Genomic DNA, 23,230 nt, shown 5'->3' on the forward strand with positions numbered 1-23,230 from the left:
GCAGGGGTGGACTGCCCTGCTTTCAAATCCAAGGGTAGACCTCCCCACCAATGACAGGACGGCAGGGAAAGTTGTAGCGCACTGTTTCCCGACTTGTTTCACTGTTTCCTGTTTCACACGGCTCATGTTTTTGCTCCCTCCCCACTACCTGCCAGGCAGTCCACATTTTTGCTACCTTCCGGGAGCTCAGAGGGAGTCTTTGGGTCCCTGAGAACTGGATTGAGAAACATTGCTGTAGAGGACAATAAAGTGGTAGACAGGAACAGAAACACATCTGTTAACATACATAAGCTTAGACTTGTGCGTTGCATAATTACCAGCTGTGACATAATATAACTGCTTATTAAACTGTCTACCCACACAGCCTAAGATTAATAATTGTATATGGACTTGGGGGGGGGGGCAGGGGGGCCGGGTGCTGTTCCAGATTCCGGGCTGGTTTATTGTCTGGTTGCTGGTTTGCGTACTCAGCTTGCCTCCCCACATGTGGACGCTCATGTGCTGGTGAGGTCAGACGCTGAGAGACGCTGGGGAAGCCTGGCTATCCATAGTGGATCACCCGTCCCACTGGTTTCACAGCACCAGCGGCACATGTTCCCTGATGGACACCCGCCTGTGTCTCCCAACCTGCCCCCCCACCCCCTCCGCTCTGACGTGAGGCTTCATTTTGATGTTCACACAGTACCCTGCTCAGGGAACGTTCTGGCTGTCAGAAGGAAAGGTTCAGGAATCCTACCGCAGAGAGATGCGTTGCAGCTCCGCGTCTCCGATGCATGAGGTAGCAGCTGCATGTAATTATCCCTATTTAATTAACATAATTAAAGCTATTTGAGCGGGATGAATCGGATCCAGCAATTAAACAGAATCACCCAGCTTCCCTGAAGCCCAGATACCTTCATGCGTCAGTGGATGGTCTTATACAGAAATGTAAAAGCTTATCTTTCTCGGTTGTTGTTTTCTCAAAAGCGAACAAGAGACTCCATGTCATGCTGTGTGTGTAGCTGGGCTCTGATACACCCCTCCATCTGTCATAACTGCTAATCCGCTCCTGGGTCACCGGAGCCCTGGAGCCCATCCCGGGAAGCGCGGGGGCCCCCGGGAACGGAGGCCAGTCTCTCTCAGGGTACGCACCATCGCACACGTCTTTAGCCTGTGGGACTGGAGGATACACACCCTACACGGAGAGAGCAGGCAGACTGCACACATGCAGTAAATTATATTTTTAAATGATTACGTCATTCAGATTATTTGTTCTATTGTACAGTACGGTCATGAGATGCCCCATTTACCCCCATTTGTACAGCCTACCACTGCATACAGCTTTTCCAAGATCCTGACCCCCCCGCTGTTTCTAAAGGAACACCCTCCCAGATAAACGCCACTCCGTTACCCGCTCCACCCCCTACGCAGCTTCACAATGAAGATGGGCTGTGATTGTGCCTTTACCCCAGGGGGAGGCGCTGGAACTTATGAGAATGATAAAACCTTTATTTGCCATTTGCACAAACACAGGTACACTTTGCCTGCGCCACCTCACCCTCCACAGTTTGAGGATCATAACACAAGGTCAGCCAACATGCAGCGGCCATGGATCTGGGGGTTAAGGGTCTCACTCTAAGGCTCACAGATATGTGGCAATTCTACCAGGGTTAGGGCTTGAAAGGGCAATCATCTGATCTTATGCACAGAGTCTTAGCCCACCCCGCCGCTCATCCATGTCGGAGGTGTTTACCTCTCTGAGTAATTATGCAGAAACACCACATTCGCTGATTTCCGATCCATTTCTATTAACAGGTTTATTAATATCATATTATTTAAAGCCACAAGTGATTAACTCTGCACTTTGATTTACAATTCAGGTTTTTTTCCCATGGTGCCTTGCATGCATTTGTAATCTGCTAGCATTCACCATTAGGAAGTCTAACTCAATGTAGCGGTATTTACCGCTATGTTATAGGGTTCTGGCAAAATGACAGGCATTCATCAGCAATCCAAACACGGATAATCTCAGTCGGAAAGCACAGGACACATACACTCATACACTAACGGCAATTTAAAGAAGCCAGGGAGCCTTAACAAACGCTTAGACGGACTTTTTCATTCGCTTATCTGACATAGATTTCCAGTTGGTTTCCCTTGGTAATTATGCCCAAATGACAGATGCAACATATAAAATAATTAGGGTAAAATTCCCTGTGTTGCATGTCATAACACGACATCCATCCCAAGCTGATAATCCCACCTCTGCAGCTGCCTTCCAAGCTGGAAGATGGAGTTGCTTTTTTCTGATAAAACCTCATAAATAATAATTTGGGTCCGAGACGTGTTTGTGATTCCCTGCAGTTCCCGTGACAGGCATCTGGAAACACTGGGTCAACTTTCAAGCTCAGAAATGCCGTCTTCAAAACAATAGGTCTAAGAAGCTTCCCTGGAAATGTGAATGGCCAGACCCAGAGGACTGAACATGAGTGGGGAGTTAGCGTTAGCAAGCCATGGTGCTGAGAGAAATCTCCCCTCCATCTAAACCCCAGGATCTCTCTTCAGTAGAGTCTCCCCTCCATCTAAACCCCAGGATCTCTCTTCAGCAGAGTTTCCCCTCAGTCTAAATCCCTGGATGTGCCTTCAGGAGAGTCTCCCCCCCATCTTAGCACTTAGCTGACACAGTCTCTGTCTCTCACTACGGTCTCATCCTGATCAGTGTTTGTGTCACGTTTCTCCACCATGCAGGATTTTCTCTGTAAGCTCACAGTTTCCTAGGAGTTTCATTAAAACTAGCAGTGTCTGGACTCACCCCCAGTTTCGCCTTTGGTTTTTGGGTGTTGCCGCATCATGGGCGGTTTTTAATGTCACTTTCCTGCCTGCTGTCCTTAAATTACATCAAACCCCTGTGTAAGATTCCAGGCGCAGTTCCAGGTCAAACAGCACTTGCTAACATGACACGGCTCGCAATAATTTGCATCAATACGTCAAATCAGACGCGGTGATTCACCTTAATAAATTCCCTTACTACAAAGAAACTAAGCACTACTTACAGAGAAGCAATGTGATCCCTAACCTTCAAGTAAACCAATTCGGTCATCTGTGTGACCCTACAAGATGCTATTCAGTAACGTGATTTTGATTTTGAGTTTTGTTGTATTATACCACAGGCCGTTTCTACTGGGCCTGCACTATATCTTCAGATTTGCATCAAATTATCGACTAAAACCATTAAACGAGACCTAAACTCAATGCTGCCCTGTAAAATAAGTATAAACTGAAAAAAAAGAATTGTATTCCAAACAGCATATCAAACAATGCATCCATCCATCATACAGTCTCATAAAAGGATAATGGGGGGGGGGCTGTGCAGCGTAGGGCTCCTCCATGCTTAGAAGATGGACGGATGAATAGAAATCACATGATGCCAATGAATGGATGTGATTTTAGTATATATATCCTCTGCCTGTTGCTTTGTGTCTGTAATTTCTCTACACTTTTCATATTTTTTCAGTAAAACACAAGATGATCAAAAACTCCCTTGAATATGGACTCATCTGTGAGTCACTAATCCCATTCTTGAGTTTATAGCTTAATGAATGCAGGACTGTAAGCAGTCCTTACTAGTGTTAGGTCGTCTCTGTGACCTGGAGACACTGATCCACCTGAGACATCAGAGGAACACAGAAACAAATATGTCTGACAGAAGAACAGGTTTCCACCCATGGAAAAATAGTTTGGTGAGATGGGTTTTGGGGAATTGGGAGACTGTTTTCCCCAATGTTGTGCCCATTTGCAGCAGTTTGGACAGTACTACAGTGTAGCACCCCTACTACCATCGTGAATTATCTCAAGTTTGGTCTCCAGGTTTGAATCTGGGCTTTTGTGCCTTTAGATTTGTAGCTGCTGGACATTTAACATCATCATGTTAGAATGTTCATTACTCAAGAACTTCCTGATCCCTGGTGCCCACTCTGGAATTTTGATCCAGGTCACAGATAATAATCCAGCTGATGGGCTTCGTCCAGGGCCTCGCTGGTACCCCGTTAATTCTTGGCACCCTCTGGGAAGGCAGCATTTGTTTTTCCATTGTTCCTCCGAGCTTGAGGACTCGGGTTTCCTGCACTGAGGACCCCTTGACTTCCATGGTATTGATCATAGTCCTGAGCTGCTTCCATCCCCAGTAGAACCTAAATGAAATTTCCAGTCTCCAAACGGTGTAATCAGTCTGTTTATATGACCTTGTCATGACCAAGTATATCCTGTAGGGGCTGAAATTGCCCTCTAATTGCATCATTTTGAATGAACTGTTGTCACACGCCTGTCGATCTTTTCACAGAAAAGACTCACAGTGCAGCGCAGTGTTTGCATGACGTCAACTCTGTGAGCTGAGCCCTGTCATTCCATTTCATCAGCTATTGGGACAACTCATCAGAAGCTGCAGTTCAGGTTCATGTGTAGCAACTTAACCCTTTGTGAGAGGAAGACGATCAACCCTGAGGGTTAAAGGTCATCCCTTTAGTCTAGATGGCTAGAGTCTAGTCTACCTGCAGCTACTTTTTTTTTTCAGGTTTCGGGTGAGTGCTCCGGCAGTGTGGCTGTCAGCTACAAATGTATGTTAATCAGTCACATTGGACCATCTTTGTTGTAAATACATACAGGCAGTTTTACTGATGATGAATGAATCTCTTTCTTCTATGTGAAGAGAGGCCTTGGTTAATGAACCGGGCCTTTAACAGAAGGTTCTGCACTCAAGCTGGACTGAGCCAGGTCTTGTTTTTCAGGTGTTTTTCAGCAAACGGTGTCGTGCAGAACCTCTGATTAAATGCAGTATTGTGTCAGGAATTAATTGTATACAGACAAATAATTAAATTTCCATCTGTAATGGCTGAAATGATCCTGACATGAAAAACAACATCAGCATTCAGTTGCTGGAAATAGAAAATTAATTTGTGGAAGATTAGCACACCCATGGCGCACTCTCTGTTGCCGTAGTGTCAGCCTGGAGCACCATGGTAACTGTCCTCAGTCAAATTGGGCAGATGAGAGTGTTTATTATTTATTCTGGGGAGAGAGAAGAAATAATTCTACACAGGGTTTAAATATAGATGGAGATTCTTATGTCCAAATTGCACTTGCCAGTGCCCAGCTCTGCCTCCTTATGTCCAGATCGTACCTTTCCAGTGCCCAGCTCTGCCTCCTTATGTCCAGATCGCACCTCTCCAGTGCCCAGCTCTGCCTCCTTATGTCCAGATCACACCTCTCCAGTGCCTAGCTCTGCCTCCTTATGTCCAGATCGCACCTCTCCAGTGCCCAGCTCTGCCTCCTTATGTCCAGATCGCACCTCTTCAGTGCCCAGCTCTGCCTCCTTATGTCCAAATTGACGTTAATTTCACAATGCCTTGTATTCTGTCAGGAATTTTAATATTTTATTTAATAGTTATTTTGTTTATAGTACTGCTGCCAGAATTTCACTTACTAGCTAGACTGCTAGAATTAAGACGTGTAAGAAGCAATCTGTGAATAACATGCTATGTTAATGCATTTTCACAGGGACATTGCAAATGAAGAAGCAAGTGTAGTGATTCACAGTTTTGATGCATTTTTAAGTTTTATTGCATGTAATGTTAAACCACATTTAACTTTTTGTGTACTGTCTTGTTAGTGATCATAAATACACATGATTAATATATTCAGGACCCATGCCGCTCCCCCCTCCCCCCATGCAGCTCTTCAGTTATGAATTTTGACCGTATATGAGAAAAGTTGTCAAAACAAAACAATTGATAACACAAAACAGGTGACCAATTTCCTCTCTTTGATGCTGGTCTGCGATTAGCATCCTTTTTAAATATGGAGAGGCCTTGAGGGTCAGTCTGGTCATCATTCAGTAATATCTCCAGCCTGCTTGTTCAGCTGTCAGCAAAAAGAGAGACCTAAAACCTTACAGCAGGACTCTCTGAGGAGTTCTGAGACCTTTTGGTGCTCTCTGTGGGGTTTAGTGCACCCCTACTACATGACCACTGAATACTGGTCCACTTTTCTGGTCCTCAAATTTTAGTGGAACACCCCTAGTCATCAACCCTTTGTGCTTTCCATCTGCATTTCCAGCCTGAAAAAGATGTGCTTTTGTGTCAGGTGGTTTGCGCTTGGCACGCTCCTCAATGCCCACTCTACGGGGTCACCCACTTGACCAATGGGACCTCGGCTGAATGCCCAAGCGGCCAATAGGAAATGCCTTCTTGTTGAAGGCAGAGGTTATTGCCTCAGGCCTGCACCATCCCCATGGTGTCCGCCAGCTGTAATAGCAGAAGCTCCCAGGTCGGCTGTTTGTTTGTCGGTGAACGGCAGAGAGGTTTTGATAGAAGATTAGGAAACAGATCCCGCTGTCAGCCGCCCTCCACGCCCCAAAACCCATCTCACCAAACTATTTTTCCTTGTGTTCTTTGCCAAGATTTAAGCCATGAGTGATTCTGACCATTTCCAAACACATTCAAGCCCAAATTCCTTCGTTATTACTCAGTCTGTCATACTGAATGGGTGGTCACCTGACTGAGCCCACATGGGACAAGGGCCGGTTTGGTATATTCCATATTAAAAAATGGTCTGAATAAGAATTAAGAACATACAATATCCTGGAAAAAAGTGTGCTAAAAATACCCCCAGGTGCTTTGCTTTAAAAAGAGAGTTATGCCACCGGAATTTGTGGAAGCTTCAATTTTCCGGCCTTTATGCTAACATGAGGACTAGCATTGCTCAAGAATCGCTGACGACGGCTAAACTTTAGCCAATCGCGATTACAAGTCGCACCTGGTGGTATTTTGTGAGCGGCGAAACGCTAACACGGTAGCTGTGAACCAGGGAGGCGCAGAGCTGTGGAGGCGAGGTGTCTGCAGCTAGGAATGCGAGGAGGGAGCCAGTCATACTGCTCGCGCAGGTGCGCAGGAGCCGCTGCCAGAAAGCTCCACTATCCAAGTCAGAGCAGTCTTCTAGAGCTCGGTCACTACTGGTGCGTGCTGGGAAACTGGGCCAGAGGGTGGGGCTTTGTGCTGTCTGACAGATACACACTATTTCAGCCTGGAAAAAGGCTTATCAGTATGGCATAATCAGCCTGCTTGGGCAGTCAAGGGGACAAACGGACATGTGAATTTCAGTTAGCCTGACCTCAGCGCGCATCAGCCCTCTAACCAAGTGAGTCTTCTGAACTCACGGCTGCCAAACTTCTGCTTCATCTCTGGAGTACTTGAAATTCTGTGTAACAGATGCATGTTTCAGCACCTGTGTCCTTGCACTTTTGTGATACCTGCAGTGGTACGGCGGTGTTGTCTGTGTAAAGCAGCTTGTAATTCTCCTTAGTGACGAGCAGGGATGTTTCTGTCCAGAGAGTGGCTGTATCTCGCCTGTAAACATACCCTTTCACTCCTCTGATGTTCAGTACACACCTGTTTTTCCCAGACTGAAGCTGTGAAGATGGTGCTCAAAGAAATGAACCTGAACATCGTGGAGATAGATGACCAGTCGGCCACCCTGGATGGAGGGGATGTCTTGTTCACTGGTACGAAAGGGCACCGTTTACGGGGGGGGGGGGGGAGTTATGATGATTCCAAGGACCCCTGACTCACCATATTATACATTTTCATGAGGCTCAAAATCTCTAGCGGTGCCCCTGCTGGTACAGACAGATTTATCTGCTTCCTTTTTATGAGAAACACCCAACATCTGTCAACATTTTTTTCTATTCATCAGCAGCTGTTCCCCAGCTTGGTGCCAAAATGAGTAATTAATCTGTGCCATAGTTAATTCTATTATGAATTCTGCAGGGTGTGTCCAGGTTTTTTGGTTCTCACACCCGCCAGTGACATCTAACCTGTTGACCATATCTACCCGCTCAGGTAGAGAGTTCTTTGTGGGCTTGTCTGAGAGGACCAATCAGCGGGGGGCGGAAATTCTCGCGGACACGTTCAAGGTGGGGTGAGATTCTGCGTCTCTGCGAAAGGCTCTTGGTGTGAAATCAAACATGGGATTCTGCAGCACAAAGAGTTTTCCCTCCCTCTGAACCCTGACCAGGTGATTGCATCAAACAGTCTAGTTACATGCTCATTTTTTCCCATGGTATCTCATATACATTCAGGATGATTACAGGCCACTCACTGAGGCTAACTCTTGTTACCATCAAAAACGTGTAGAGGCCTTGAGCTCACAGACCTGGTCATGAAGTCAGAAAAGAAGATTCTTCTGGAAGAATCTTCAGGAATATCCTTGCAGAGCTCATTACACATTGACATAGTCTTTTTAAGTGCCTTTGTTTAGCTCCAGCTATCTGCTCAGAGACGGCACCCATTTCCTACCTGCTGGACTCGTGTTTTGCAGGACTACGCTGTCTCCGTGGTTCCCGTGCAGAACGGCCGGCACCTGAAGAGCTTCTGCAGCATGGGAGGACCGGACCTGATCATCATTGGGTCCAGCGAGCAGGCCCAGCGAGCCCTGAAGGTACAACCAAGTCTCTTGGACTTTTCCGAGATTCATGGTTCTGGATCTGGTCCTCTTGGAAGTGCCTGAAAGTCAGCATCTTTATCTGAAGCTGAGTTTTCCAACCTGCTTCATACAGCTTCTAATCCAGTAATCCAGGTTCCTCCCACAATCCAATAAGTGAAATGGATCCTTCAGATTGCCTTTTTGGTGTGATGTACATATGAGTTGGAATCGATTGGTATCCTGTCTTGCTCCTGGCCTTGTGCTGCTTGGGATGGACTCCAGGGCCACCTCAGCCCTGTGTTGGATAAGCAGTTATGGAAAACGGACAAGGATAAGTCAGGTCGAGTTGGTTTCTTTTTCACTATTATTGAAGACAAAGCATCAGACCTTGGTGACCAGATTAGGGTTATTCCTTTGTGAATGTGGGTTTTGTGGTTCCTGATATCCCAGCTCGCACTTCTACTCTGAGAAGCTCATATATGCTCTCACAGTCTCTGTACATCTTCCTTCAAGTTGTTTGCCTTGAGAATCCAGGCCACTAACTGCACCTGAAAGGAAACACCCCCAAGGGCAGCACACTGACAACAGGCCACATATCACTGTTATTAAACTCCCACACCAAATTAGGTTTGGCGGAAAACAGCTATGACTTTTCTATGGACTCTGTGCCTTTTATTTTGTTTTTATTTCCAACTAAATGTATTATTTGCCTTGGGAAACTAGCACCTTGCTTTATTGTGTTGTGGAATCCAGCACTGGGAATTAAGGGAATTTATTCATCTATTTTCCCACTAAGAATTCCACCTCCGTCACACAGGCCAAGAGTATCTGGAGATGAATCACAGCTGCGTAATTTGAATAATTTAAGAGATCTACTATCCTGTATCTAAATCAATATGGCTGTGATGTCACTTGATGGTTTACTGTGCAATAGGCATCCTGAATAATGTGTATCTCATTACAAGTCTAGTAAAAAACTGAAAAAATGATAAAATAGGGGACTCGCAATTCATTTTCAGTGTGGCGAGATTAACTGTAGTATCTGTACAACTAATTATGCAAATGTGTGCTAATTTAAGTTTGTAATTAGGCTTTAAGTCCTGTTAGATCCTATTTGAAAATGTTTCCAAAACATCCAATAATTTCCAGAAACTGCTAATTAAAAATGGTGCCTTTGTACAACAGACACACCATATATAAGATTCACCGCTATATCAGACACCAGTCATCACAGGCAGAGGCGGACAAATTCAGGTCCAGAAAGTAAAAATCCAAACCAGGATTTTGTTTCAACCAATCAGTTGCGTATAAAGAGTCATAGTCACAGAGTTGGTTGAAACAAAATCCTGGTTTGGATTTTTTATTTTCTGGACCTGAAATGTCCGCCTCTGATCACATGACACACCACACACGGGAAACAGGAAACACAACCATAACTGAAGACACAGTCTGTGTTTGAATTCAGGCCCTGCATGCTTCTAAGTCCACATCTGAAGACTGAATGAGTCACAGCGCTGTCCCAAGGCTGTCCCATTTCAAAGGCTCCTTCAAATGCAGCCTAGAAATGCATCCTTCTTTGCCCGCTCTTCGAAGAATGCACCTGATGGATACTTCGCAGCCCAACAAATCCCAAGGTTCAATGCATAGAAGTAAAGTGGGTGTATCCTGGGTAGTCGATAGGAGAGGCGCTTTGTGACCCGAGGTCGACGGCAGAAACAACTGGCCAGACTGTCCCATTTGATGCTTTCTCTTTGACCTTTGAAGCACGTAACTTACAAAGGCTACACCTTCATAGATCATGTCCTTCGAAGGATGTAGCCTCTAAATTCAGACACAGCCAAAGTATGGGCACTTTTGGGGCTCCCTGAATTGCTTGGGGGGAATCTGGAGTCCACTGAGGTAAGAGCTGGTGCTGGGTTTCAGGCACCAGTTCAACCGGTTGAATCACCATGTTAAAAGACAGTTCATTTAGACAGTGACAAATAATACCAGTGCGCAACTCTTCAACCACCACGTCACCTTCAGGTTTGGTCCATCTTCGGTGCTGCCGTTACAATGAAGATGACATCACAACTAAGTTAGTAACAGTGTCCGGACGTGAGGTCATCCTCTCCCAATAAAGCCATAGCTCAGCCTGACTCAGGCTGCAGGACTGAGAGTGAGACTGAACTCTCGCTAAAAATAACTCATTTTATTTAAATAACAGATCCCTGAGTCTTCTGAAAATATAGCAGTGAGTAACTCACACTCCGACGTATTTTACGGAAAATCATGTATGACCTAACAAAGCGGTAAAACCTAACAAAGGCATGAGGAGAGCTAACTGTAGTCCAGACACAAGCAAAACTAAACCATGTGAACCATCATTTCCCCCCAGCTGATTAATTGGCCCCATTGTTTGAACATTTCTTGCATTTCAGAGCGATTAAACACATTTCCAGGATAACAGCTGGGATCCTGACCAGACAGTCTAAGCTAGAATCTTACCATAACTCTGGCTGGCAGACAGTTTGGTATTTCAGATGAAACACAGCTCGAAGGACCCCAGAACATTTCAATTGTTTAAGATATTACACAAATGCCGAATATCTTCCGGAAGTCATGAAGACCACATTTATTATGGCATGTGAGATTATAGGAAGGTCAGGAGGTCCTGGGTGTGGAGGTGGCCCTAACTATCCAAGCCTTCATGCAGATCATGAAGCAGATGAGTGACCATCGCTATGACAAGTTGACGGTTCCTGACGACACGGCAGCCAACTGCATCTATGTGCACCTCCCTGACAAGGGTCACGTGCTACTGCACTGCACGCCGGAGGAGTTCCCCGAGAGTGCAAAAGTATGAACCCCCCACCTCATTTCATCACCCACACGATCCAGCATGGCATGAATGTTGTACCCTCAGACCTAACAAGTATAAAATAACAATATTCTTTCTGCTATTCTTCTTCTTCCAGTCTCAGATGCTAATTAGCATTTTTTGCCTTCAGCACAGACATGTAAAGTGATATAAAGCTCAGACTTGTTTGAATTCTTGAATTATTATCAAATAAATACAAGTACTTTGATAGGAAAAAAATCTATAATGTAGTACTCTTTGAAATTGTTCCAAAACAATTTAACATGTATGCCCTTGAATTAGAAGACATTAGCTTTTGTCAAGAGCACAGCATGTCAGTGGATCAAAACACATGCCCTGGGGAACACTTTAGGCTTCTGAATTAGGTCTTAATCTCTGGATTGGGCTGTAATGATCTGATAATACAGCCTAACTACGTGTTAATGAGCTATCAAGCTGTCCTTCCTGAAATGTTCTCTTTGGCATCAGTTCAGGTTATTTTTATGTGGCGCTTAAAGACTTTGCAGCAGGATTCCACATGCATTTTAAACAAACTAGGAACTGCGCGACAGAAGGACAGCAGCGGTTTAACGTTATACACTTTGGCAATTAATTAACAATTAAACAATAATAAATTAATCACAGAAGCTATCAAAAATATTTACAGACAGCGCTGGACTGAGATTGACAACCGGTCCTGGTCTTTGCTGCTTCTTTTGCGCAGAGATTTGGGATTTTTCCATCGGTCCACTGGGAAAACGCAGAATAGCCAGATGTTTAAAGGGGCTATAAGTATTTAGAGGCCAGCTGTCTTATTATTAGTGAACTGCTTCGCACATTCATATTATTCCAGTTATGTGTAACTTAAAGTTTCCTCACGCACAAACCCTGACCTCTGTTACCCCCTCCTGCTGGAGCATTGCCAGATGTATTTCCGTAAGCGTCGTGGGAGCTTTTGTCACAGTGATTCATGCTCACAGACTCTCATGGCCTTTAGCCATATTAGGAACTAGGTGCAGCCCTGGGCTGTTCTCAGATCAGATTTATTCTCTTTGAAGAGATTTCCAAACACAGGCTCTGAATGACAAACTGTTTGTCCTATGATGCCCTGGTGCTCATTTAAATGGTCGAGCAAGAATGGGGTAAAGAAAATGCCGCTCACACGACAGTCAGAAATAAGCCTGATGCATGATGCCTAGTGCACTGCAGTGGGTCAGTACTTTGGCCTGGGTTATCCCCTGCCTTACTTCTGGAGCCCCCCCTCAAATGGATGGATGGATGTAAGACGCTTGGAGACTGTTAAACTTAATGTGCAGAGAAAAAATATATATTTACAGTTCAAATGAAAAGATATATATTGAAATGTATCATGAAATAAATGTTGGTGGGACAAGAAATGAACATTTTTTACAGTTGAAGACAGTGCAGCGTTACAATGATCTAAAACAAGATGTTTGGAATAAAGTGCAGAAAAACAAAGATGTAATTAGTTTTCAGGACCATCCAGTTCCTGGTTTGAATCGGACACACGATTCCCTAATCATTTATTGACGTGTGTGTTGACGTCCGTCCGTGTTAATTCACAAGCAGCAAGCACTCAAAATAGTATTTTTTTTTCAACTAGGGAGGACAGAAAGCACCTGGCACCCGCATTTCGACACAGAAACAACAACAAAATGATTCTTTTCATTTTCATGGGCTGCCTTTCCAGCTGCTCTGCTTATTAAATCCCGCTCCCCAAACCCGCTACCATTCAGTACATCTGTTACATAATAGTCCCACTTTTCGTTTATAGAGTTTAAATAGTTCCTTGCATTCCTGTCTCCTAGCATTTGTTTGCTGTCCTTTTGAATGTAACTAGCTTACAAAAAGACAAACTTCTTAACTCTTGTTTTAAGAATTCGTCTGGAAGTGCATGTAGCCATAAAATCCTTTAGAATAAAAACTACAATAAGACAATTTATTTTATAAACGTTACAGAGAAGTCTTTAGACAGTTATCGCTGAAGGCATCCAGCCTCTTCTTTTGACTAACATGCAATTACCGCCAAAACAGGGCTTACATCACGTACGGGGAATGTGCTCCATCCATGTGCACAGTGATTTCTTGGAGGAGTTTAAGGAAAACCACTGCATCTCAGACAGGCGTCACAAATTACACATCATTTTTTAAATTTGTTTACGTAATAACGCGTTTGCTTAGGGAATTAAACTGATTTTACATTAATGATTTGTTTTAAAGCGGAAGGCTTAGCCAGCAAATATAGACATGTCATCATTGCATAATTACCTTGCCGTTTTAATGCTGTCCAAATGCGGTTTGTGGAGCTTTGCAGCAATGCCTGGATGGCAACCAACAAAATAAGGACACTGCCGTTTCTTTGCCGCTTTTTCCAGGTCTTTGAAAGACTGAAGGACTATGTGCTCATTCCCGTCTCCAATGCCGAAAAGGTGAAGGTGGATGGCGCTCTAACCTGTTGCTCTGTACTCATCCACAAGAAGGTGTGAGCCAGGGTCTTCAAAATCGCGTGTCCGGGGCTGCCCTGGATGTGCATATGGCTGTGTGCGTGTGCGATCGAGAGGAAGGTGAAAGTTCGAGTCTCTGTCCTAACAATTGATGTTTATAGCGCTCCCTGATAATTTGGAAACCCACGTAGAGTACCTACAGTTATTTTAGTATTGTAGTTGTTGCCGTATATTCCCAACAAAATAAACGTTTTCGACTAGTGTCGATTCTAATATCTTTCTATATTCACACAATGAATGATGGAGCCCAAACCTCCTTCTCACCAGCACTCTTCGTTTTGAAAAAAAACGGTATTTTCAGTATATATGCATATGCTGGATATTCGTTTTTATTCAGATTAGTTTACATTTTGTGCCATCATAGGCTTTTAAGGAGTATTACTAAACCATAGCCATGTTTTTTTCTATGGGATTTGGTGCTGATGATTCTATTTGGCACTGGTGAGTAGAAATCAAAGTTTTTAGTTTGCCGCCATAAAAAGTCAGAAAGTGAACACTACGAATGTTCTTGTGAACCTTCATTGTTCAAAACACCTTTTGATATGGAACCAGGTGTATTTATTCTCATTTAAATGACCCCATGAAGTGCAAGGCCATAAAAAGACCGTTTAAAGACCATTGAATATTCTGTGGAAACGTCAGGACGGCAGATGGTGAGGTTCGTTTGCAGAAGATCAGGTTATTACCCCCCGCTTACCATCCTGTTAGCGTAGCCTACTCGCTAACAAAGGAAACTTTTTAAAAAGCTCTACAATTACAAAAGGCCTACTTTATCTGCGTTTTTCCGTATTATACTAAGCTAAAACCTTATTAGCCTTATGAACACCTGCTCAAACTGCAACTGGTTCAGGATTTAAGGAGAAACAAACTATCACAAAAAAACAATAGGGACCCCCACAATTTTTTTTTATGTTGTAGCCTATTTGTATTACACTAAAAGTTTCTTTGAACCACTATGATATGTGCCCGTATGTGTATTGTTGGTGAAAAAAAGGACTGTAAATCCTGTATAATGTGACCATACTAAAACCGTCATTATAGATTCTTTTAGTTCTGCTGTATAGATAGTTCTGTTTCACTTAGACCTACTTGTTGTGCCAAAGACATTGTAATATGTACGTTTGTCTAATGTTTGGATCAATGGTTTTAATAGATTTTAATAAAATATGTGCCTCGTCTCAAATGTGTTTTCTTGCCTGACGAATTATTTTGTTGTGAATTGACTACACAACCCCCGCGACCCAGTAGGATAAGTGGGTTGGAAAATGGATGGATGACTACACAATACTGACTGGCTGATGTTCAATGCAGTTTAGACGCACAGCCAAAATCCGTAACCGGGTGCAAATAGAGCTACAACGCCATCTAATGGCCAATGTTTATACTGTCCGTCATAAGTCGATTGTTCGTCTATCTTCTAACTGCCTATCCTGGTCAGGCTGTGGTGAGGCACAAGGCAGGGGTACACCCTGGATCACGGGTGCTGGTAAAGATTTTGGGCCCCCAAACCAATCCAATTATGTTTGAAATTTTTTACGGTCCCTGTCAGTTAGGGGCCCTGGGAATCGTCCTAACCACCCCCGCCCCCTTTACGGTGCCCCTGCCCTGACAGGCATTGCAGGGCACATGCACTTTTGACAAATTAGAGACGCCATTTAGGTACATGCGTTTGGACATGTCGATAGAAACGCCCCCTGACTGCAACCCCCGCGAACAGAGGCCTAGAAGCCCCACATACAGAGCAGGGGCGTGGCTTAAATCAGTGTCACCCCCCCGAGCCACAGCCCTGCACCTCTCCCAAACGATGAGTTATTATACATCAAATTATAAATCCCACTTGAGTATGGGTATAATAATTGTTTGTATGTCCTAAACAATATCATTCAGTATACACAATATAAGCCAAATCCAAAAACAAGACAGAGCAATGCTACTTGCAGGGGCGCCGCTAGCAATTTTGGGCCCTATGACAAAATATGAGGTTGGGCCCCCCTACCACACCCATTCAGATTTCTGGGGGCCCCTAAAGGGCGTGGGCCCTTAGAATTGTCCCAACTTTCCCCCCCTTAGCGGCGCCCCTGGCTACTTGCAACATGATATGGGTAGATTGAATCACGAGTGCAGTGCTACAACGATGATTAATTTAATTAAAACCCTAAAAGCACGTTGAAGTGCGCTGACAGCCTGCTGCGCAAACTTTACATTAAATACAAACTTGGCTGCGTGTCAGATGTACGGCAGAGTCCCAAAGCGCCAGCTGGCAGCTGGTCAGCAAATATCGCCAGGAGCGGCATAATGGACACTGATGGCTGATAAAGCTACTGACACAGCGATCAGAATATACAATTGTCCCCGTTTTACGAAGAGAAAACAACGAGCAAGCTGTAGATTGTCCAGTCGAAACAGCCTGGACCGATCTGCCGCTTAAATGTCTATCTAAAGCTAGTACTTTGCATATCTATGCTAGTCAGCCGACCTTTTTGTGGGAATATTTTATTCCGATAATTAACAGCAGGGCCGCTTTAATGCATGGGGTTATTATTTAAAATCTATACAGTAAAATATCTTCAAACGTAGGATGTAGTAAGTGTAATAGTTGGTCTATCACATGGTATTGAGCTTTCTAACAGATGTATATGACACTGGCAAGATGAAGCTGTAAAAGAAAATAGTACAAAATAGTAGTGAGCCTCCGACAGCTCAGATAACACAGGTGATTCTGACTATGTTAATGTGCCTCTGATTAACATGCAGGTAACTTGATTTAGTAGCTTATGTTTACAGTTAAGGTGTCATAAAACATAATGGTTTAAATGTCTGGATATTTCTCTGTGGGAGCTCAGGTTAAACGTTCTTCGGTGGTTCTACAGTAGGGAACATCCGGGGAACTGAACAATCAACCCCCCCCCCCCCGAGTTACAAGCATTTCGTCGTAACGACAGCACCATCTGCTGGTGGCGACAGCGACATTGCTTACTGGTAACAGAATGCAGAATCACGGGGATTTTTTAAAAAGCGATTGTAATAGGTTACTGCAAAAACCATACCCGTGCACTACAGCTGTTTGAAGCAGTACAAGAGTCGCCCACACAAATGACAAACACTCCAAGTAACGTGTAAGGGCTTAACGTGGGTAATGTAGGACCTACCAAAGCAGCCACACAATTTTCTCAAACATATCTGGTCATATACACTTACACCTGGCAAAAAATAAAAACCGAAATGCGAGGAATATGGACTTCATCTCACAGAACACGCCGGCTGATGTGGATGTCGTTTGTACATGAAGAACCCCATTTTTTTTTTTTTACATTTGTGCCCTTTTAATAGCTGCATTTCCAGTTGGCCTTAGAGAAACCGCAATGTGTGACTTTTCTGGCAAAAGAGAACATTTGTGAGCCTTTTAAGGAGCTTTTTTAAGTTTTAAGGAGAGTCTGGTTGACATTTAAGAAACGCAACAAGTGCTCGCCTCTCTAAAGGAAAGAGAGCTGAAAATGAAATTGTTTCCGTCACATCTTTCGGTTCATCACCCTTTCAAATTCTTCCAATAAAATCAGTCAATGGGGGACGGAAAACAACAAGCATTTCCAAAACAAGTGTGCTTTAGGGTATCAGTAGCTGTAATTTCACTTGTTCTCTTAAAACAAATGATTCAGATCGGGGCTACAGCGCTATCATGTTAAGAAAATAACACCAGGTACGTGGAAGTAAACCTCACGTGTTGGGTTCACGCAGCTTTTGGTTTAGAAACCCTGACGGCGGCTCCACATTTGGCGTCATTCTGCACAAACCAGGAAGCTGCAGGTTTTTCCCCCCCACACTGAATTACTGGAGATCAAGCCGAACCAAGTAACACTAATACGAGACTTAAAAGGGCCGATCTGCCCTGATAAAGTGTACAATCATTGCCGGCGTGAAGCTTTGCTGATACTTCGGCTGATCGCTGCGAGTTTTTTGGGGGGTGTGAAGTCTCCGCTGACAGCTTACCTTTATTTTGTGCTCGATTAAAACGACCTCCCCCCCCCCCGCACCCCCGGAAGACCCAACTTAGATAAGCGACCGAATACAATGGAAATACCACATCTCACAGAAGAAGAAATGACTGAAATAAAAAAGGACGTAAGTATTTTATCCTGTTTTTGTTTGGTCTTTTGAACATGAGCTGGTGTCGCCGGCTTTCGAGGTGCTTTCGTACTGGGCTCAGTTTTAGATTTCCGCGGGGAAGGTGCGGTGACTCGGAGCCAGATGGGGGCGAAGAAGTGCTCTCCGTATCATTATGTTCAAGTTGTGTCTGACCCTAAGATCTTGTCTGATTTAGGGATAAGGAACTGACAAGATGGCCCTGGGATGAGAGGCAGTCGGTGTCTTCACTCTTCTTAAGACTGCCATCTTTTCCCCATTCCGAACAGGGCCACTTTGAGAGTCCCAGTCTCACTCCAGTGCACTTGCTGCTCCGAGATTATAGAAAGCACCATATATTCATGACGCTAAATCCAGTGGTCAATACGTAAAATCTGCATTATTTTTTGTAGATTTTGTCATTTATTAAGTTTTGTCTCTTATGCCTTCAAGTAAAGTGATTCACGTTTTTCAGCCTGTCAATCAAACAGGGGGCGGGCTGACTCTACGTCACCATGACTCTTCCATTACTGCGAGCTGTTTCGAATCTGATATTAGTGTGATAATCTTTCAATTCTTAGCCTGGGATTATCGGTGGTTAGGCCTATACACCCCCCCGTATTATCAGTCAGAACGGCTTTAGCGCTTTGATAGTAGTGAGAGACCCATAGACCAATTCACTTAACCATTATAATAACCACGATTTATTAAGAAAAAATCGTGCGTCCCGTTTATTTTAATCATTTCCTTAACTAATTTCCATCCAAGGTAGGCCTATTCGTTTGTTCTCAAACAAGGCCATCTAGTTAGACCCACTGATGCAGAGCGAATGGGATTTAAGATACGGTGCGGCACGTCAACTCACTAAGCGTCACAACGTTTTATCAATGAAATAAAAGCAAATTTCTGCGAGTTTTTTTTTTTTTTTTTTTTGCGGATTTGGGGTAGGCGGCCAGCAGGGGGAGACACTGGCCTGAGTAATTTCCACCTACCTGAAGGTTCTTATCCTTCCTGGACTATGGAGAGTCTCCCCATGTCCAAAATACCAGAGACCAGCTGCACCCCTCGTGTATGTAACAGAGACGCCGGATTAAGATTAACAGATCCGTTCTGTGGGCACCCTCTGACATCACCACCTTGTGCTTGGTCATTTTGGGGCTAATTTTAAGTCCCGTTTGTTCACCACGGGTAATTAGTTTGCCTTTGTTTATTCCTGCCTTTATATGTACGGTGTTTAAATGCCTTCAGCGCAGTCATTCAAGGGTGGTGTCTGCTGCAGAAGGTACAGTTTTCTTTTTTGAGACGGCATTCTATTCCGACTGAATCATAGCTTACCCTAGAGGGCTTTTAAAGGAAAAGTCGTATATCCTTCACAGTCGGCCGAAAATACAGTAGCAGGGCTGCCTGAGTGGATCTGGGTCGATTTCGCGCGGTGTTTGTAAAATGCTATTCACTTGCAGCAGACACGATAGAGGACTGATTGTACATTCATCCATTCATAGGTGAAGCGATCAAAACAATTATATTAAAGGAGCCGTTAAATGAGCAAGGGTGTTTAGAAAGGGCATTTGTCAGTCTGCTAGCAGTCTCTGGCTGCTAGTGTGATCTCACCTGAGGAAAGGGATTCGTGTGGTAGAGGACAGTTCAGCTAAGAACATATTTCTGGTAGCTGATGATCTGTTATGTTCAGCTGAGTCAGACCCCGAGCCAGAATCCATGAAGGACATAATGGAGGGAGGACGTCTGTACTGTTCACAAGGGTGAAATCACTGCATGAAAATAATTACTGCTGAAGTACCCACCCCTAAGCCCCCCACCCCAAGTTGTGGATAATGATGCGTTCCATTTACCTCGGAGGTCAGATCTCGGAACTAGGAATGACATCATACACGACTTAAGTGTTCCAATACAGAAAGTCGGAAAGCCATTTAGCAGTTCCAGGAACCCATTTTAAAAACCCGGATAAGTTGTGGGATTTAATTTACCCCAATTCAAATGGCCTTTTTCTTCGTTCACTTACATTTAGCCCAGATGACCTTAAATCTGACAAGTTGTCTGCTTAAGCAGGAAATCCTGCTTAATGAATTGGGTCCCAGTCTAAGCCCGGTTAAATGTTGACTATTGTTAGTAATATCAGTGGAGAACAACACATTACGTAGTATTTTGCATAGCGACACGTCCGCAGATATTGGTTGGACAGTACTGTGTGTACAATCAATTTAATGAGACACAAATAAGATGCGAGTTTTAACTAATGTTGATAAAGGTCGTAGCCATCTTGAATTCCGAGTTTGTGGTTTTGCTTATTCTTCCAACTTCATGGGTTGGAATTCCAACTTCAGGGGGTGTTCCAATTGGAATTTCCGTCTAGGAACTCGAAATTTACGAGTTCAAATGGAATGCTGCGTAATTGTAGCCGTTCTGTTCCTCCAGGCGTTGGACAGACTCAGGCCATACCTCTGTGACAAGATCACAGCAGAACGGCACTTCGATTACTTGCGTTCGAAGAAGATCCTGACCCGCGAGGACACTGAGGAGATCAGCTGGAAGGTGACGAGCCGCCAGAAGACGAGCAAGCTTCTGGACTACCTGGCCGAGAACCCCAAGGGTTTGGACACCCTCATCGAGTCCATTCAGAACACCCGGTGCTCGGACTTCATCATCACCAAGATCACCGACGAGGTCCAGAGGCTGAAGAACGAGAGGATTGAGTCCCTCAAAGGTGAGTCAGTGCTACCCCTGGCATTTCCCTGTGCAAGTCCCTGTGCGAGTCCCTGTGCGAGCCCCACACTGACCCCTCTTCTGTCACCCTCCACAGCATCTTACAGCGCCTTCTTGCCAACGAAAAGCACAGGGGCGACGAATGACCTCTCCCGGACATTCTCAGACGACTCCAATTTCGACAAGGGCTGCGTCTCCACCCTGCTGTTTCACCCTGAAGGAGAGTGGAGTCCCTCGGTCTCCTCCACTACGGCCTCGCTGAACGTTCCTCACGGGCCGACCTCGGAGGCCGCGCCCCTGTGCAGCAGCGTCATCAGGTCGGCCACATCCGGCCTTCCGAGGCCCGGCGATGATGGGGCACCCCCGCTGCCTCCTGAGCTGCAGGCGGAGGCCGAGGGAGCCTGTGGGAGCACGACAGGCAGTGACTCCGCTTTCCAGCCCCTGCGTTCACGCTGCATCTCGCAGCCCCGCCAGAATGCCCCCCTCCAGAGCTCCCGGTGAGCCCCCCCCCCCCCCACAAGCTGGCACCCACCTCCCCAGGGATCAGCCCACTGTGTAACCTCATAGGCAGAGGTGGAAAATTCAACTCCAGTAACTACAAATCCAGATCAAGGTTTTGTTTCAACCAACTAGTTGAGTACTCAGTGACTGTGACTCTTTATGCTAAACTGGGTGGTTGATTTGTAGTTACTGGGCCGGAATGTTCCACCTCTGCTCACAGGTGCTGTGCACTTTTCAATATCCTGCTCTCACTTCGTTGTTTCCCACATTTTATCTCTCGGCCCCCATTACCAAGGTTTGGCCCTCAGTGAAAAAGGGACCTTTTTAGCAGAACGGTGTGGCACCATGACACAGGACATTATAGCCTTAGCATGCTACCGCATATATGACTTTCTCATTTTTTTAAACATAGCTACCTGGTATAACATGTAGCATGCTTTCGATTTCCATAGTGTCTTATAATGGCCTTTGTTCAACCAGGACCAGGATGTAGTGCACACTGTTCACGCTACAGTGAAGAGTTTCTGATATCTGTACCGAAGATAAACAGTTTTTTTTTTTATGTAACTGTAGTCTTTTGTATAATACAGAAAATGTAATTAACTTCTTAAATTTCCATAAATAGGGGAAATGTCTTGGTTGTTACTTCAAACTGCTTGATTTGTAGTATTGTACATGAAACTAAGATTTACCACATTATCAGCAACTCAGTAGTAATCAACGTGGTATTTTTAGCTAATAGGACAATTTGTGAAAATGATATAATTATTACATACGTATTTCCATTACCTTGGCCACCAAGTACAACTTGTGCAAGTAGCATTTAACTGTTTTATTTACATATTAATTGTGCTGTTACTGCTTTGTCAGCACAAACTTTGGTAATGAATTCGATTGGTCAGTTGAATGGTCTGAAGCAAATCCTGAGAATTGATTGGCTCTTCATCGGGGTGAGGTGGCATGACTGTGAGGTCTTTGTGGGTGGCCACAATCGCCAATGAGGTATGCCACAGAAACATAGCAGGGAGATTGTAATTATATTTAAAAATGGACAGTGCAAATTTTATTTTTAATTACATATGGTTTGCAATGTTTTTTTTATTATGCATGGTGCATTATTACTGTTGGGTTTTGTGGTGGGTAGATGGTAGATTGTGGTGTAGAATATGCCATAAAACCCGAAATTGGCACTCTGACGCTCTCATTACCGACGGAAAAGCTCATCGGCTAATTCTCAACTCTGCTCCTCCACGGAAAGGAGGTGGGACTCGACCTCTCCGAAGACCCTGCCGACAAAGATCCCTGAAATGTCCGCAGATTGGGCTGATTGTAGTCCCAGTCACTGATGCTTTGGGGGGGGGTGTTTCAGACGGGGACAGCCTTGTCTGGGCAGCACACCTACAGGTTCACCTTGTTTGCTGTGTAATTACCTGTGGGGAATTCCTGGTATTTACCTGAATATTTTTTTTTTTTTACTTTTGTTGGAATCGTCAATAGCAGTAAAATGCTTGCAGAGTCTGTCAGGCGCCTATCTGCTCTGTTTCCCCCCTCATTGTCTGGTCTCCTCTGTGTCCGCTCTCTGACTTTCATTTCCATGCTTACCATTGCGTTGGAGTTTGAAAGGGCCAAGACGACCTTGAGGAGTGTCCTTGAATGGTCCTGATGAAGCACTACCTTTGAATTGTGATTTTTGATGATGTTACGACTGTAACAGTGGAATGTGAGATGGCAAGCTCTTGCCTGGTTTTACAGTATTTTAAAAAGAGAGATTTTCTCAGTTTCTTTTCAAAGTGCTAAAATGCGTTTGTTGGCAAGGTTTTCATATTTTAAAGGTGCTAGCTAGCTTGTCCCTGCGCTTTTCTGATAATTGTACCACCTGCGATTTATTGCAGCTGTCATTGCCGTGTCAGAATAAAAAGCATTCAGAAGTAAAATGGATTTAGGTTCTCTAATTTACTGTCTGTAATATGGAAATGAAATTGAATCACACGGTTTTGAAATACAAATACTGCTGCCTGAGATATTGTGCATTTAAGTTTCAAGAATTAAATGTCCACCTGCCTGGTTAGTG

The 23,230-nt window shown here is 44.4% G+C and overlaps 2 protein-coding genes across 6 annotated transcripts in view; both read left to right on the top strand.

Moving 5' to 3' along the window:
- LOC125716817 (N(G),N(G)-dimethylarginine dimethylaminohydrolase 1-like) overlaps nucleotides 1–15,001 on the top strand; it is a 42,264-nt gene extending 27,263 nt beyond the window's left edge. For all 4 annotated transcript variants that reach the window (XM_048989581.1, XM_048989582.1, XM_048989579.1 and 1 more), the window contains exons 2-6: nucleotides 7,435–7,534; nucleotides 7,872–7,945; nucleotides 8,350–8,469; nucleotides 11,150–11,293; nucleotides 13,690–15,001. In XM_048989581.1, coding sequence (XP_048845538.1) covers nucleotides 7,450–7,534; nucleotides 7,872–7,945; nucleotides 8,350–8,469; nucleotides 11,150–11,293; nucleotides 13,690–13,800 — 534 coding nt within the window. In that variant the 5' untranslated portion in view covers nucleotides 7,435–7,449 and the 3' untranslated portion in view covers nucleotides 13,801–15,001. The remainder of the gene's footprint in view (nucleotides 1–7,434; nucleotides 7,535–7,871; nucleotides 7,946–8,349; nucleotides 8,470–11,149; nucleotides 11,294–13,689) is intronic.
- Nucleotides 15,002–17,524: 2,523 nt separating this feature from the next.
- Nucleotides 17,525–22,207, top strand: bcl10 (BCL10 immune signaling adaptor). 2 transcript variants are annotated; one of them, XM_048989725.1, is made up of 3 exons: nucleotides 17,525–17,937; nucleotides 20,371–20,659; nucleotides 20,756–22,207. In XM_048989725.1, exons 1-3 carry the CDS (start codon nucleotides 17,887–17,889, stop codon nucleotides 21,157–21,159), a joined length of 744 nt encoding a protein of 247 aa, XP_048845682.1. In that variant the 5' UTR covers nucleotides 17,525–17,886; the 3' UTR covers nucleotides 21,160–22,207. The 2 variants fall into 2 exon arrangements, with proteins under 2 accessions (XP_048845682.1, XP_048845681.1); XM_048989724.1 differs by lacking the exon at nucleotides 17,525–17,937 and having other exon boundaries at nucleotides 17,944–20,659.
- The last annotated feature ends 1,023 nt before the right edge of the window (nucleotides 22,208–23,230 follow it).

Source organism: Brienomyrus brachyistius, chromosome 21 (genome assembly GCF_023856365.1).
Source record: "Brienomyrus brachyistius isolate T26 chromosome 21, BBRACH_0.4, whole genome shotgun sequence".
Classification (NCBI taxonomy): Eukaryota; Metazoa; Chordata; class Actinopteri; order Osteoglossiformes; family Mormyridae; genus Brienomyrus; species Brienomyrus brachyistius.